We start from the raw sequence: 13,794 nt of genomic DNA on the forward strand, positions 1-13,794 counted from the left end.
TGGCACAAACATCCGTTTTCACTGCCATGTTCTGAGCTGTCGTATTCCTTTCTTTGACCTGTGGAGCTGACATTGTCATCATTCAAACCTCGGAGGTCATTTCCGGGTGAACACAAACATCCTTTTGTCTGAGCCCAAATAAAAACCATAAAGTCCTATTACATCGGTTGTTTTGTTTAACTCAGCAAGAATTGATTTACAATGTGAAGACAAACTAGTTGTTTTGTTTTTTTTGAATTATCATTGACTCTCCGCCATAATTCCACAGCGCTCTGGAAGTCCTGGGATTTCTATTCTTAGAAAATTTGCCCAAGGAAATACCAAAATGGTTGTAAATTTACTTTTACTGTCTGAAAATGACCCGTCCTAAATTTTCGCCCTCGGTCCCAGTTCTGCAGCAGCCCTACACATGTCAGAGCTTTTCTAGGACAGCCTCGCTTAAGTAGATAGCAGAGGATATGAGAGGCAAAGGGACGGACTGACGGGTCATTAGGAAAAAAGGAAACACATGCAAACAGTTTCTTTCTGTATTTGAACTTTGAGTGATTTACTGTAGGAAACACGAAGGGAATCATTATAATGAAATACATTTGTGGCTTTCGATTGTATTATATAATCTCCTTTTCATATTTGTATGTGGCCAATTTATATATTTAGATTTATTTTTAGATTATACTGTGGCTTTTTAAAATTGGAGCAAAAAACCGGAAATATGGTACGGACACCGCATATGTTTATGCCATCTTCAAATGCGTGACAAATAGGTTGCTTCGTTAATTTAGAGAACACTGAGTAACATTTTCTTTCTATTCTTTTTTTTTTTTTTTTTTGAGGGGGGGGGGGTGTCTAATACATGTTTTAAAAATAAAATATTAATTGAACAAATTATAAAGCTAATTTCTTCCTCGAGAATTTTATTTTTGCAGTTTGGGTGCAAAAATTCATTTTGTCACTTAATGAGGAAATTTTTTATGGACCTTTATAAACCATTTTGTCATGATTACCCTTTTAATTCTTTTCGTTCTTTCTCTCTATTTTTCAGGCATTTCAACGAGCCAACGTGAGTGAGACTGCGGATTTAATAGTAAGTGTTACGCATTGCCCCACGCTTATCTGCCTACCTTTATTTGAGAGTAAAGCTTGTCTGGCGGAGTTGCTTTTTCAATGACAGCAACCACCTTAATATCTGCACTTCCACTTAATTTATCCAGACACTCTGGCGTTATGTTCTGTGTCTCGTTTCTTACGATTTCCAACATTGGACGCCTAAACAAAAACTTAAGATGGAATTACCATCCTATCCTCTCAACTTCTTGCAGTGCCAGTTAGCCGGATTTAACTGCGCAGTGAGTCTTATGAACCACATCATTGCTTCGAAACCAACCAACTGTTTATAGGAGGAATCTGGTTTCTGAAACCGCCTCTGCTCCCTTGGCTGCTGCTTTTTAAAGAGTATTCATATCCAACTAGTCTCCAGTCTGTCTGCACTTCATTAAAACTTTTTATTTTAACTGGACGATACAGCTTAACGTTATTACACCTGGGGAGAGTAAACGTGGAAAGGCTATTAGGTTAAGAGTTTGATTAAAAGCGCATCGTAACCGTTTTCATCAGGGAGCACAATATTGCTGCACTGTCTGCATCCAGGTCAGGTACTCGGCCACCAAATTAAAAAAAAGAAAAAAGAAAAAGAGCAGCACTGCGTGGACAGAACGACCTCCACATAGTTTTGCACAGATTTATTTTGTTTACATATGTACATGTGTGAACACGCTTGTAAGGCTGTTATTTTGCAGGGGAGGAAAAGGGAAAGCTTAATTTCTCAAATGAACAAATGAAACATCAAATTAGTCTGCCTGAGGGCCTCATTTTTTGTACTTCTACATTATAACTAGTTATTGAACTAGGTGCACGATCTGAAAGCCATTTGTGGGGAGAAAGAATTCATTGCTGTCTCTCCATCAATAATCCTTGGCAGTGAACTATTGGAACCAGTCAAACGCGAGGGGTGAAACGCGGGTCAGGCTGTCTAACTAATATTAAAATGCGTCCGCCAGAGCGCATGGGGCGAGAGGGAGTAGGTGGTGTGTATGTAGCTCCTTTCACACTGGTTGTGTGCACGACAAACAGCATGTCTTTTGATGAGAATATGAAAAAAATCCAAATGAATATGAGTTAGATTTTTTTGTTACCACTTCTCGGGAGTTCACTGTGTGTGTTGGGGCGGGAGGCTTTGTTAATCAATTTTAAAAAATCAAATTGATGCGCGGGATGCTGGCGGAGAAATATGTAGATTGAGATGTTTTTTGACAGTGTTTGAAGCACCCTGTGCATCACCGCTCTAATCAATTCCATTGATTCACAATCTGAGCATGTTTGCTGTTTTTAATAACCCCGAAACAGGTCACATGTCTGATATTGCATTTTTCATCCGAGGCTTTTCTCATTAGCTTCCAGAGTGGCAGCAAGAAAGGTTACCGAGCGGTCAGTATGGTAATAGCAAGCAGAAGAAATGGTTGGGAACAATAGAAACTTATTTTTCATGTGTGCTGTCACGCCGTCCCTTTGTATCCTTCGTGTTTGTAGCTGAATATTCATATAGGAGGCACCTCAAAGGCAGAGGCTGAATGTTGAGAAAAGAGACCCTTTCTGTTCTCTGCGTACGGCGTCTTTATGCTTTGTGTGTGTGTGTGTGTGTGTGTGTGTGTGTGTGTGTGTGTGTGTGTGTGTGTGTGTGTGTGTGTGTGTGTGTGTGTGTGTGTGTGTGTAGGCATACGTGTGCACTCACGGATATTTTATTTTTAGAGAAAGGACCTAAAATGTGTGTTTTCCCTTGCTTGTAGATGTATCCATAGCAGGAGTGGGGTTGTTTGTGGCTTTGCTTCTTGAATCCTGATAAACAGAATCCGCTTTGACGCACGCTTTCTGTGGTATTTCCACTCTGATGCTTCTTGTGACACGACTGTGAAATGCACGATAACCTGCTTGCCACAGATATTTGCCCGGCAGATGACCTTTTACAGTGTCTAACCTAAAACACATTAGTTGTCTATATGTATACCCTGTAGAACCGAATTTGTGTGAAGTACAAGCAGTCGCAAATACGTCTCTACAGGAATACATGGGCAACTGAAATACCACGCCAGTCGATGAATTGTTCTGCATCTGCTTCCCTTCACGTCTCTCTGGCATTTTTTTCTTCCTGCTTTTGCATATACAAGCATCAACGATGATACATACAGCCTGCATCCACCCCATCCACGGGCTCTGGCAGTGCAATAACGCTGTCACAAAGTGTATTCATAGCTCAGACAGCCACAGATTGTGTAGGTAGGCCACAGAGAACGTGCAGTGTGCGGCTACTACTGTGTCAGACCCTGTAAAACACGTTAGGAACCAGGGGTCGTTTAAAAGTGACTGATTTACGGCTTTTATTGCTCTATAAAACGCCTCTAACATCCTCACTAGGGGTAATAGAAATGTCGTGCGCATTCTTTACAAACAGTACAGCCGGAATTATGATAAGCAATTTCACGTCGTTTTTAACCGTATTATTTAACTGCTGCTGTGAAAATAGATGCTTAACTTGTAATGTGATGGTTTGAATGGAAATATATCATTGTATTATTATTATTATTATTATTATTATTATTATTATTATTATTATTATTATTATTATTATTATTATTATTATTATTATTATTATTACTCTCCACCTGAAGACATATATGTGAAACATGGGGGTGTTGAGGTGATAGGGAGGTTAACTTCACTCTGTCTGCCTACAGCTGACTCTGAGAAAACAATGGGAAGCTTCCAGCACATGACAAGTTTATACACCCAGGCAGTATCAGTTTACAATAAAACAACAGACCACCAGTGCTGTATGCCTTGGCTCATGGTCATGCTTCAGCCAGGGTTAGCATGCAACATTTTCAGGGTGGATTTGCCTAAAGGCTGCTGAACAAAAGAAAATGTTGTAATACTTTCAGTGTTTGTATTTTACTGTTTAAATTCTAGTTTGAAGCATTGCGTAACCATGTTTGTTTACTAATCATCGGGATGTTGCATTCTGCAGTTCTTCTTCAGCACTTCTTGTAGTTTCAATGGCCTGTCTCATCTGCCTAACAGTGTTGTTTTTCCTCACATAGATGCTGTTCATTGATTGTTCCTGCGCTTTTATTTGGGCCATTACAAAGCTCAGAAACATGTGCACCAGGTAACAGATAAGGGCTTTTTCAAGCTGTAAAACTGCAGTCAGAAGAAGAGGGAATTAGCACCACTCAAGATCACAAGGACTGGTGGCTGATTTCTATTTACACGTGTCATGAATTGCTATCCTGCATTTAGGACAGATGTTCACTTAGTCAAGAGTGTGTACAGCAGACTCTCTTGTCTGCAGCAACTTCACAGTGACACAATACTGGTCCTGCAGTTAAATCAGCAGCTCATTACACCCTCTGCTCTGTGACATAATAGTGATGTAGTTTCACTGCTGGCTGGTTTGTGAGCTCCTGGTGAATGCTTCTCTGCAGGGTTGTGTGCCCCTGATCTGTGACATCATATTAGTGATATTATGTAAGTTTGATCAGTTGGATGTTTGACGCCTGCTTAGCCCACATTTGTGTTGCAGTTTTGTTGTGTCTATGACATTTTCGTCTGTGGCATGTCAGGGTTTATATTCAAATTTGGATTTATGCAATGTTTTGTTTTCTATGGTTGCTTTGTTGTGTTGTGCCTTATGGAAGCAAAGGTTAGAGATTAAAAGAGTTTAGCTTTGTCTTTCTGTAGGATAGAATAGAAGCACCATGGATGCACTCTTAAAATCTTTTATGTTGTAAAGCATTTTGCAGCTTTTGTTCCAACAGATTTTGGCTACTGTGACTTTAAAGCAGCAACCTCAGATACAGAATCCTTCTGTAATTCAGTCCCAGTCTTAATGCTATATACTGGGATATTCATAACTGAGCCATTTGTATCTTTTAAATCTTTTTTGTTATATTTTGTAATTTTGTAATATACTGTATTATTTAATTTAGTTTAGTTAGTTACTGTTCTTACTGTCTTGGAGCTACTGTGGCCACATAATTTCCGCAGGGATTAATAAAGCATTCTGATTCTGATTATTCTTACCAATTTTCATTTAAAAGCTGAAAAAATCCATACAAGTGTGTAGTTTTAAAGAAATTAATATGGATTCGAAATAGATAGACCAAAATTTCTCATTGTTGAAGAACCTGCCACTGAGGCAGATTGTTTCTCTCTGTCCACTTCTGTCCAGCACCACAAATGATCAGTCTTCATCTCCTCAAAAGCTGGAGACCATTCACCTCTCCACCTCTCCACTGACCTACCTATGTTACTGCTGAAATGTTTTATAGGAGAGAAAGAAAGAAAGAAAGAAAGAAAGAAAGAAAGAAAGAAAGAAAGAAAGAAAGAAAGAAAGAAAGAAAGAAAGAAAGAAAGAAAGAAAGAAAGAAAGAAAGAAAGAAAGAAAGAAAGAAAGAAAGAAAGAAAGAAATTTATGTGACACAACCCTGGGCTGTGTCACAGCTGAAGCTTTGTTGTCAGAGACAGTCTTTGTTAATCAGGTGTTATAACTAACACAATGACTGGTTTGTTGTTGCACCTCATCCTTGTCCCTTTGAATAATTGAGACCACTGTATTTGCCTGTTATATTTTTTCCTTGGTCAGCAACTAGCTACTAGTTTTGTCCCCAAGATCAATTGCCTTGGTAACGCAGCCAGAGAGAGAGAGAGAGAGAGAGAAAGAGAGAGAGAGAGAGCGAGAGAGAAAGATTTGTGCCCACAATGGCGACTGTAGGTATGCTAAATACCTCTGGTTCCTTATCCGGGAACTACCTCTTACCCTGCTATTGGGCCATTGGGTCACGTGGTAAAAGTAACTTTACAGGGCTGCTCGCAAGTAGGAGGGCTTTATGGAGCAGAAAAACGACAAAGCTAGAAAAATTATTTTCCACTCCAGAAATTAATGATCATGAGCTCGTATTTGATGGAGTCTAACTACATTGATCCGAAATTTCCTCCATGCGAGGAATATTCGCAAAATAACTACATCCCCGAGCATAGTCCAGAATATTACAGCCGCGCAAGGGACACTGGCTACCAGCATCACCATCAGGAGTTATATCCTCCGCGGGCGAGCTACCAAGAGCGCCAGTTTAACTGTGCAAGCATCCCTGAACCTGACACGCCAAGGGGACATGGAATACCCCATTCTGCGCATCTACTGACAGGGAAAGGGCAACCTGCTTCATGTGAAACCCCACAGTTGTCCATGTCCCCCGCCACCCCACCGGCCGCAACCTCCGCCTGCAACCAAGCTACCCCGGAGCATCCAAACAGCACAGCCTCCTCCAAACAGCCTGTGGTGTACCCATGGATGAAGAAAATTCACGTCAGCACTGGTAGGCAACTTGTGTGTTTATGTTCCCTGCACTCCTCATGCTCCTCTCTCCCCTTCCCTCCCTTTATCAGTCCCTCTGACTCCCATCTCGTTGCCAGCCCCTGCTCCGATAGCAGGGAAGCCTTTGAAATGGCACAATTGAGGCGGATTTACGACTCGGCATTGGTAATTACACCCACCATAAATTTTATAGCCGAGGTATACTCAGGGCAGCCGTATCACCATGTGGCTTCTGCTGTTATGTATTGCGCGATGGAGAGAGGGGGAGAAATGAATAAGAAAAAAATCTGAGCTTTGTAATCTTGCATTAATAATTTAGCTCATAGTTGGATGTGAGTGTCCTCTCATTACGCTGAGAAGTTCTTAACTTCCCATTTAAATTTCTCAAACAGCTAAACATTCATAACCAATAAATCTTTCCAGCCATATCTCAGTTGAGGCCATTCTTGTTTACCCCTCCTTTCCTCCGTTCTCTGTCTCCCTTTCTCTCCTCTTCTCCTTCTTCCAGTGAACTCTGGTTACAATGGGACGGAGCCCAAGCGGTCTAGGACAGCATACACCCGGCAGCAAGTCTTAGAATTGGAGAAGGAATTCCACTATAACCGATATTTAACTCGGCGGAGGCGCATCGAGATCGCACACACCCTGGTTCTCTCCGAGCGGCAGATTAAAATCTGGTTTCAAAACCGCAGGATGAAATGGAAAAAGGATCACAGGCTCCCGAACACCAAAGTGAGATCCTCCTCCTCTTCCTCCGGGTCCAACACAAGCTCAGCAGCCGGCGCTGTTGCCGCTGCCTCGGCCACTAACACCGGGGCCCCCGACGAACTTACCGGAGCTCAGCATGGCGAGGATATTACCAGGTTATAAAACCACGAACCATTACTGGGGGTAGAATAAGAACTGGTTATTTATAGAACACTTATATATTTTGTTTTCGTAGCTATCTTGTGCGGTTTCCTTTAAGTCCAAAGTTATATAAAATGCATGTTATATAGCATGGATTACTGCGAATACCGATGAATTATTTTTACGTGACACAGGGTTTAATTTATTTGAAGTTCAATTAAAATGATGTTTTTTATTAAAAAATGTTTTGAATGAAGGATGAAAAAGTAGAAAAAAATATACATTTTATCAAAATGTTATTGTGGGCCATTCTTTTGCCCTGCTGCCCAAGGTGAAATGCACAATCTATTTATTTCAAACAACACTGGAAGGAAATCACTATAATAATAGTTATTTTTGGTATATAAAAAAGAAAGCTGGAACACACCATTGATCTTGAACTTGTATGTTTAGGAGAATAACAATGTGTGAATTACCTCGTGTATTTCAGAAACAGGATTTTTCTTTTTCTTTTTCAATTTTTTGCAATTTAGTTTTGTAGTGTTGATGTTGTGTTTTAGACCGTTCAAAGCAGATTATTGTGAAATGCAATAAACGGAGTTTAGTGTACTTGTGCTAATCATATTGGTCAATAAAACAGTGAGTGTCTACTAGTTTTAAATACGTTTGTTCCAAGTTCATTTTAGGTAAGGTGAGGTCTACTGTTGCAAATTGGAGGAGATCCTTAAAAGTGTACAGATGTGTGAATACTGGACATTTCACGAGGGAAACAAAAATCACTGTGTTTTTAAACTGTGTTTGTCAATCCTGCAGCTCCCTTTTTTGCGTGTTTATATTTGCAATGTGTACAGACACTGTGTGTGTGTGTGTGTGTGTGTGTGTGTGTGTGTGTGTGTGTGTGTGTGTGTGTGTGTGTGTGTGTGTGTGTGTGTGTGTGTGTGTGTGAGTGTGTGTGTGCGTGTTAAAGCTTCACTCATAATGGATTGAAGTTATTTCTGAAATATGAAAATGAAATAGTTTGCGCTGTGCAGTATACGTGCAACCTCATCAGTCTGAAGGGCATTCAATTAGACAAGCCACTGAGGCCCTCCAGTCCACACTGCACTGCCTCTGCCAGTGCTACAAAAGAAGCTACTCGCTTCCTTCGTCCTGACTTGAACACAAAGATGCATGCGTTTAATTTAGAGTACATTTGCAATGTGTTAGAGATTTTAGATTGTTGTGAAATTATTCATTTTGTAACAATAGTGGTTGCCCTGCTTTTCTATAGTCCTCTGCGCCATGCGACTGGGTTTTCAAATGTGAAATGAATAAAAAAAATAAAGTCGTGATCTGCCGATAGATTCAGTATAATGCGTCGTGTGGTCTTCGTTAAATATCTGAGTGAAGATGCTGATGAAGTACACTAGTTTACCTTTGGTTTTGTTTTTTAAACATTTTTTTTAAATTGATCTAAAGCAGTGCCCTCTCCACAAAAAGGAATGCTGTTGTTTTCTTGTCTGCTCACTCTTTGACTCTTGCTTGTATAAACACTTTGGCTCATTTGTCTGCTGACTCCCCAGTGGGCAGTTTGCCTCCGTAGTATGCTGCAGCTCGCGAGACTGTAGAAACTTCAAAAACGGCGCTAAGGCGTCTCTGTGCAACGTCATCGTGCGACTTTCATCTGGCAGGGGGACCAACTCACTGCAGGACTCTTTGCTGCTGAAAACCTGCTGGACTGATGCAATAATTTGAAGAAAGTCTTTTTAACTGAATCATCAACTGAAGTGCCTGAAGTGCTTTCATTTTGTCTCCCATTTCCCCCCCTTTTTCTTTTTCTTTTTTTTTTTTTTTTTTGGGAAGAAGGATTTCGGTTTTAAAATGGCTTGAGTCCAAAGACGCGCAAGAATTTGATAGATTATTGAAATTGTGACATGAATAGGCCTTATAAAATGCCTCGCGTAGTGGGAGGCAAAAGAGCACAAAAGGATGAGGTATTTTCCATCATCAATCTTTCCCCATAGAGCTTTGTGCTCTGTTCTGGAAAACAGCTCTGACAACAACCAGTTTTGATCTTATCAAATATTATGTAGACGGGGTCGCATCCTATGCCACTTTTCTTTTTATTTGACTGCTTTTCCCACAAATGTGAAAGTTAAGTTGGACTTTAAGCTGGACCAAAGAGGTTCAAACCTACTTTTTGGACAGGGCTTTGGATAGGCAGTAGAATAGTGGTGAGACGGCGCTGAAAAATGAATCCAGAAGCCTTTATGTTGCTGGACAGATTAGAGAAATTAATGTGCTCGCCACAGTCCCAGCATCCCTCCAGCCTCTTTCTAGGCCCTGTCGCCTCCATGTCGCGAAGCTGAAAAGGTACTTTATTGAAGTTTGGGGGCGAAATGGTAGAAGGCCGAGTTCACCTCGGGGACACATTTTCTGTCCCATTAGGCTCATTTCAGTCTGGATGGCCGACCTCTCCAACCCTGTGACCCAACTCACTCTCTATACGTGTACCTTCTGTGTGCGCCCTCGCTGGTCCCCTTCGGCCTCGGCTTTCTTTTCTGCGTTGTGCCGATAGAGAGGCCTGCTGCGGGGGATCACTCAATGTGTTTCTTCTTTTGTTAATTTGGCGGGGTGGGGGCGACGACACTGGACAGGGCTGAACTCTCGGACGGTTCTCTTCCTTGCATCCAGCAGAATTGCAGGATTTCCACACAGACACCTTCTTCTTTAATTTAACAATCTTTCGATCTCCCGTGAAGTCGTTTCCAAATCAAAGTGGCAAAGTTTTGTGGTAACCTTTACTGCAGTTAATGGAGTGGCAACATACATATATAAATATTTTTTTAAGTCTGTCTGAGAAAAGAAGGAAAGGAAGAAATATTGTTTTGTATACGTATTTAAAAAGTTATTTTTTAAATTGAAATTATAAATAAGATGTAAACAAAACTACCCTTTTAGTTCCCTGAAGACCCCATACCCAAACAGGAGCATTTAAAAAGAGTGTCTCTTGATGCAGTCACATGACTCCTGTGTGGCTTAAGAGAATAGCTGGTCTCCGGTCAGCGCTTACATTCAGACGTGAGCTGCCAATTATAGATGTTTCTGACAGTACTGGGACAGTTGGTCATTTTGATTAGTTTATGGACAAAGACCTTCAAAAACCTTCAAACTTCCCATGGAGGCTCGGCACTTCCCCAAACTTGTATTTTTAGCCACATGCATTTTTTTCCCTGACACAGAGGAGAGCGAACTTCAGAACAGATTACTAATTAAGTTTTGTTAGAAGTAGAAGATGCTCGAAAATATAAGCGATGATGTCAACGCTTGAGATATTATTGATGGGGCAAATCACTACCCGCTTTTTTAAAAATGATATTCGAAAACTCTTATCCGGTTTTGCAGGCAGATTTCAGCGTGTTAGAGCGCTTTGATCTTTCTGGTGTGAACCAAATATTCAACGTTGATGGAAAAATATTCAACAGCCCGTCTTCCAGGATAAACAGTTGACACTGAAAGCCAAACTAATCTCACCGTCTGTCAGTTGTTTATGTGATAATTCATCCTCCTCATCGTGTCTGTACAGGTGCAGCTCGAATTACACTTCGAACAATGACGACATGTCCCTCTTTGTTTGAGCTCTTGTAACTGAAGATTTGCGTTAAATGGAATGAGAGTGTATGAGGCACAATTTGACTTAGCGTTGCCAGGGATTTAACTAATACACCTGTATTAGGCGTTGTCTGATTTATTATGGGAATAAACAAAACGTGCGGTTTAATATTATTGCTATTCAAACAAAAGGCCAGTCAGTCATAAATCAGTGTCACTCTGCTGCTTTTTGTTTTTTGTTTTTTTAACTTTGTTCTTATACACAATGGAAACTTTTCCTCATAGCAACACAAATGTTTAACTGCATTAAATTTAACGATAGAAAATGAATCATCGCGTACACAAATATTTTCGTTTTCTCTTCTCACGTGATCCAAGAAAGAGCGTAAACTTCAAAGTAATACGGCCTTACCTGTGACAAGATCTACACGAATGGATAGCAGTTTAATTCTTTAAGTTTAGAATGAAGTATTTTTGGTTTCACTCCATTCAGCTTTTTAGGTCATGGTCTTTTTTGCCTTTATTATTTTGCCCCCGCCCCCCGGGCTGAATCTGAAGAATTCATTTGATATGAGTTATTGTTAAACTCACCGCCTTTCAGGGATCTGGTGCATTTTGTGTGTTTGAAGTTGAGTGTATAAATTCCTCAGTCTCTACTCAGCTAACTGGTTTCGTCTCTGACTTGAGACTGTTGAATCACACATGAATTTCAGCTCACATTGCACTGCTGCAGGCTGCATGTGCTTTACGAGCACCTCAGGCGAGGACTTTCTCTGTGAAGATATATGTATGAAAAAAGAAGAACTTTGCACACAAACACCAATCGAAATGTTTGAACAAACCCAAATATGAAACACGGAAGCGCCTGTGTTGTGACGCTTGCGCGCTTGATTGCCTGCTTTTGTTGTCTGCGCCGGGTTAAGTGCAAACTGTTTCAAACTCGTCCCAGGTGAGTGTCTTCTTCAGTCACTTTGGTTTGTCATAAAAGGTCCGGGCCGGTGCATTGTTATCCTGTAGTGTGTTTAAACGGCAGCCATGGCAGCTGCATAAAGGCTGAGAGTTGAAACAGGGGTCATGCTGCTATTTTCCAGGGATAGAGCGGCTGTCTCACATTGACCAGCAGTGGGTGTGTCATAAATCCGTAAATCTCTCTCCTATCCGTTCACTCAAGGGAGCAAATGCGTCGGCCTGGTGTGTGCGCGCATGCGTGGTGGAGGTAGAGTTTGATTAATTTACATAAAACTAGATTTTAAAAAGCCATCAGAAATGTTAAAAATGATTTAGTGTCGGCGCTGGAAAACATTTCAAGCAGGAGACGACGAAGCAGCTTGGACTGGTGTCCCACTGTAGAGTTGACATCGCACAGGAAATGATGGCCTGGATAAACTTACGAGTATACTTTCTGTCATCATAACGCCTCGCTGAGAAATATTTAATTAGCCCATTTGCTGCATCGTTGAGGACCTTCGAAATTACAGTCATTTTCTTCCGTTAGAGGTGTCACAAGGGGCCCAGACAGTCACTAGATTGAGTTATGATTATGTTATTCGCTTTTCATTAGCAAAAGTGTTCTGAATATGCGATCCTGAGACTATAGATCCATGATTATGCAGAAGTTTAGCGAAATGCGGTTTTTATTTGATTTGTTCTCTGAAAACGATTATCCGGTGTATTTGCGTGACCACCAGTTGCATATCATGCAGAACTTTGAGCACTTTGACAGCTGCTGCTGCTGCTGCAGTTTAACTTTGTGTGTACTGTATTTGATTGGATGTTAACGCGAAGGGTCAAATGACCTCTGTTATCTAAGATGCAGGACTTTAAAATAAACTATACAATAAGTAAACAAATAAATACCGCGTAAAGCATGTATATTTATCAATTAAAGGAAAAAACAACATAAAATGTCTTAGTGAGGTACTAGTCGCCGGAACAGATTCTATGCAACTTGGCATCGATCCTTCAATTCTCCTGAACTCTGCTGGAAAGATAAGCCCAGTTTTTGATTTGAGGATGATGGTGCGGTGGAGGTCACTAAAATCTCCCATAGGTCTTCAGATGATTTGAGCTCTGATATGATAAAGTTTGAGTCAGACCATTCTCATACCCACTAAACCATTCAGTGACCTTGTGCCCAGTGGATGGGTGAGTGATCTTGTTGGAAGAGACCCCATTTGGGTAGAAATTGTTAATCAAAGGATAAAGATGATTACTTAGGACAACTTTTGCACACTTCCTTCTAAGCTAACAACTGGATCCAAACAATGTCAGTAAAATTTACCCCACAGCTTGAAGCCACCTGATCTTCTTACTGGAGGGGTTAACGTTCAGGTTTTCCCTTTAGGTTGTTCTGTATATAGGTTTAGATAGATAGATAGATAGATAGATAGATAGATAGATAGATAGATAGATAGATAGATAGATAGATAGATAGATAGATAGATAGATAGATAGATAGATAGATAGATAGATAGATAGATAGATAGATAGATAGATAGATAGATAGATAGATAGATAGATAGATGATAGGCCTAAACACTCAAAAACAAGCAAAAATATTTTGAGTGTTATTTTAATTATTGCACTTTTAAATTGCACCTTTTCAGTACGGTACTGAGGTTTGTCTCTATTCTCCAGACTGGCCACGATTTACATCAGAGTTAGGCCCAAATTAATACTTCATGTTAATGCACATGCTTATAGGAAAGTCGGGACTAGTTTGGGAAATTGTCATTGTCTGTCTTTTACTCACTTATGAAGTGCAGTCTGCAAACTCTAGTCTTTTCATTTCACTCTGCATTGTTTACAGCAATATAGGGCACCGGGCCCATAAATCTTCTCCTTGCTCTGCCAAGACAGCGCCATTTGTATGCACCGTTTTAACCGACAGCATCCTCTGCCCATTAACGTCTTCTCCCCAGCTCTCT

General features: G+C 40.6%; 1 protein-coding gene across 5 annotated transcripts in view; it reads left to right on the forward strand.

Moving 5' to 3' along the window:
- The window catches only part of hoxc4a (homeobox C4a), a 43,113-nt gene extending 34,487 nt beyond the window's left edge, over positions 1-8,626 (forward strand). For 3 of the 5 annotated variants that reach the window (XM_080295522.1, XM_080295523.1, XM_080295524.1), the window contains 3 exons: positions 1,043-1,084; positions 4,152-6,428; positions 6,936-8,626. In XM_080295522.1, the coding sequence (XP_080151648.1) occupies positions 5,993-6,428; positions 6,936-7,297 (798 nt within the window). In that variant the 5' untranslated portion in view covers positions 1,043-1,084; positions 4,152-5,992 and the 3' untranslated portion in view covers positions 7,298-8,626. The remainder of the gene's footprint in view (positions 1-1,042; positions 1,085-4,151; positions 6,429-6,935) is intronic. The other 2 variants (XM_080295526.1, XM_026154912.2) reach the window with 2 other exon arrangements.
- Positions 8,627-13,794: the final 5,168 nt, after the last annotated feature.

The sequence above is a fragment of the Astatotilapia calliptera genome, chromosome 20 (assembly GCF_964374335.1).
Source record: "Astatotilapia calliptera chromosome 20, fAstCal68.1, whole genome shotgun sequence".
NCBI lineage: Eukaryota > Metazoa > Chordata > Actinopteri > Cichliformes > Cichlidae > Astatotilapia > Astatotilapia calliptera.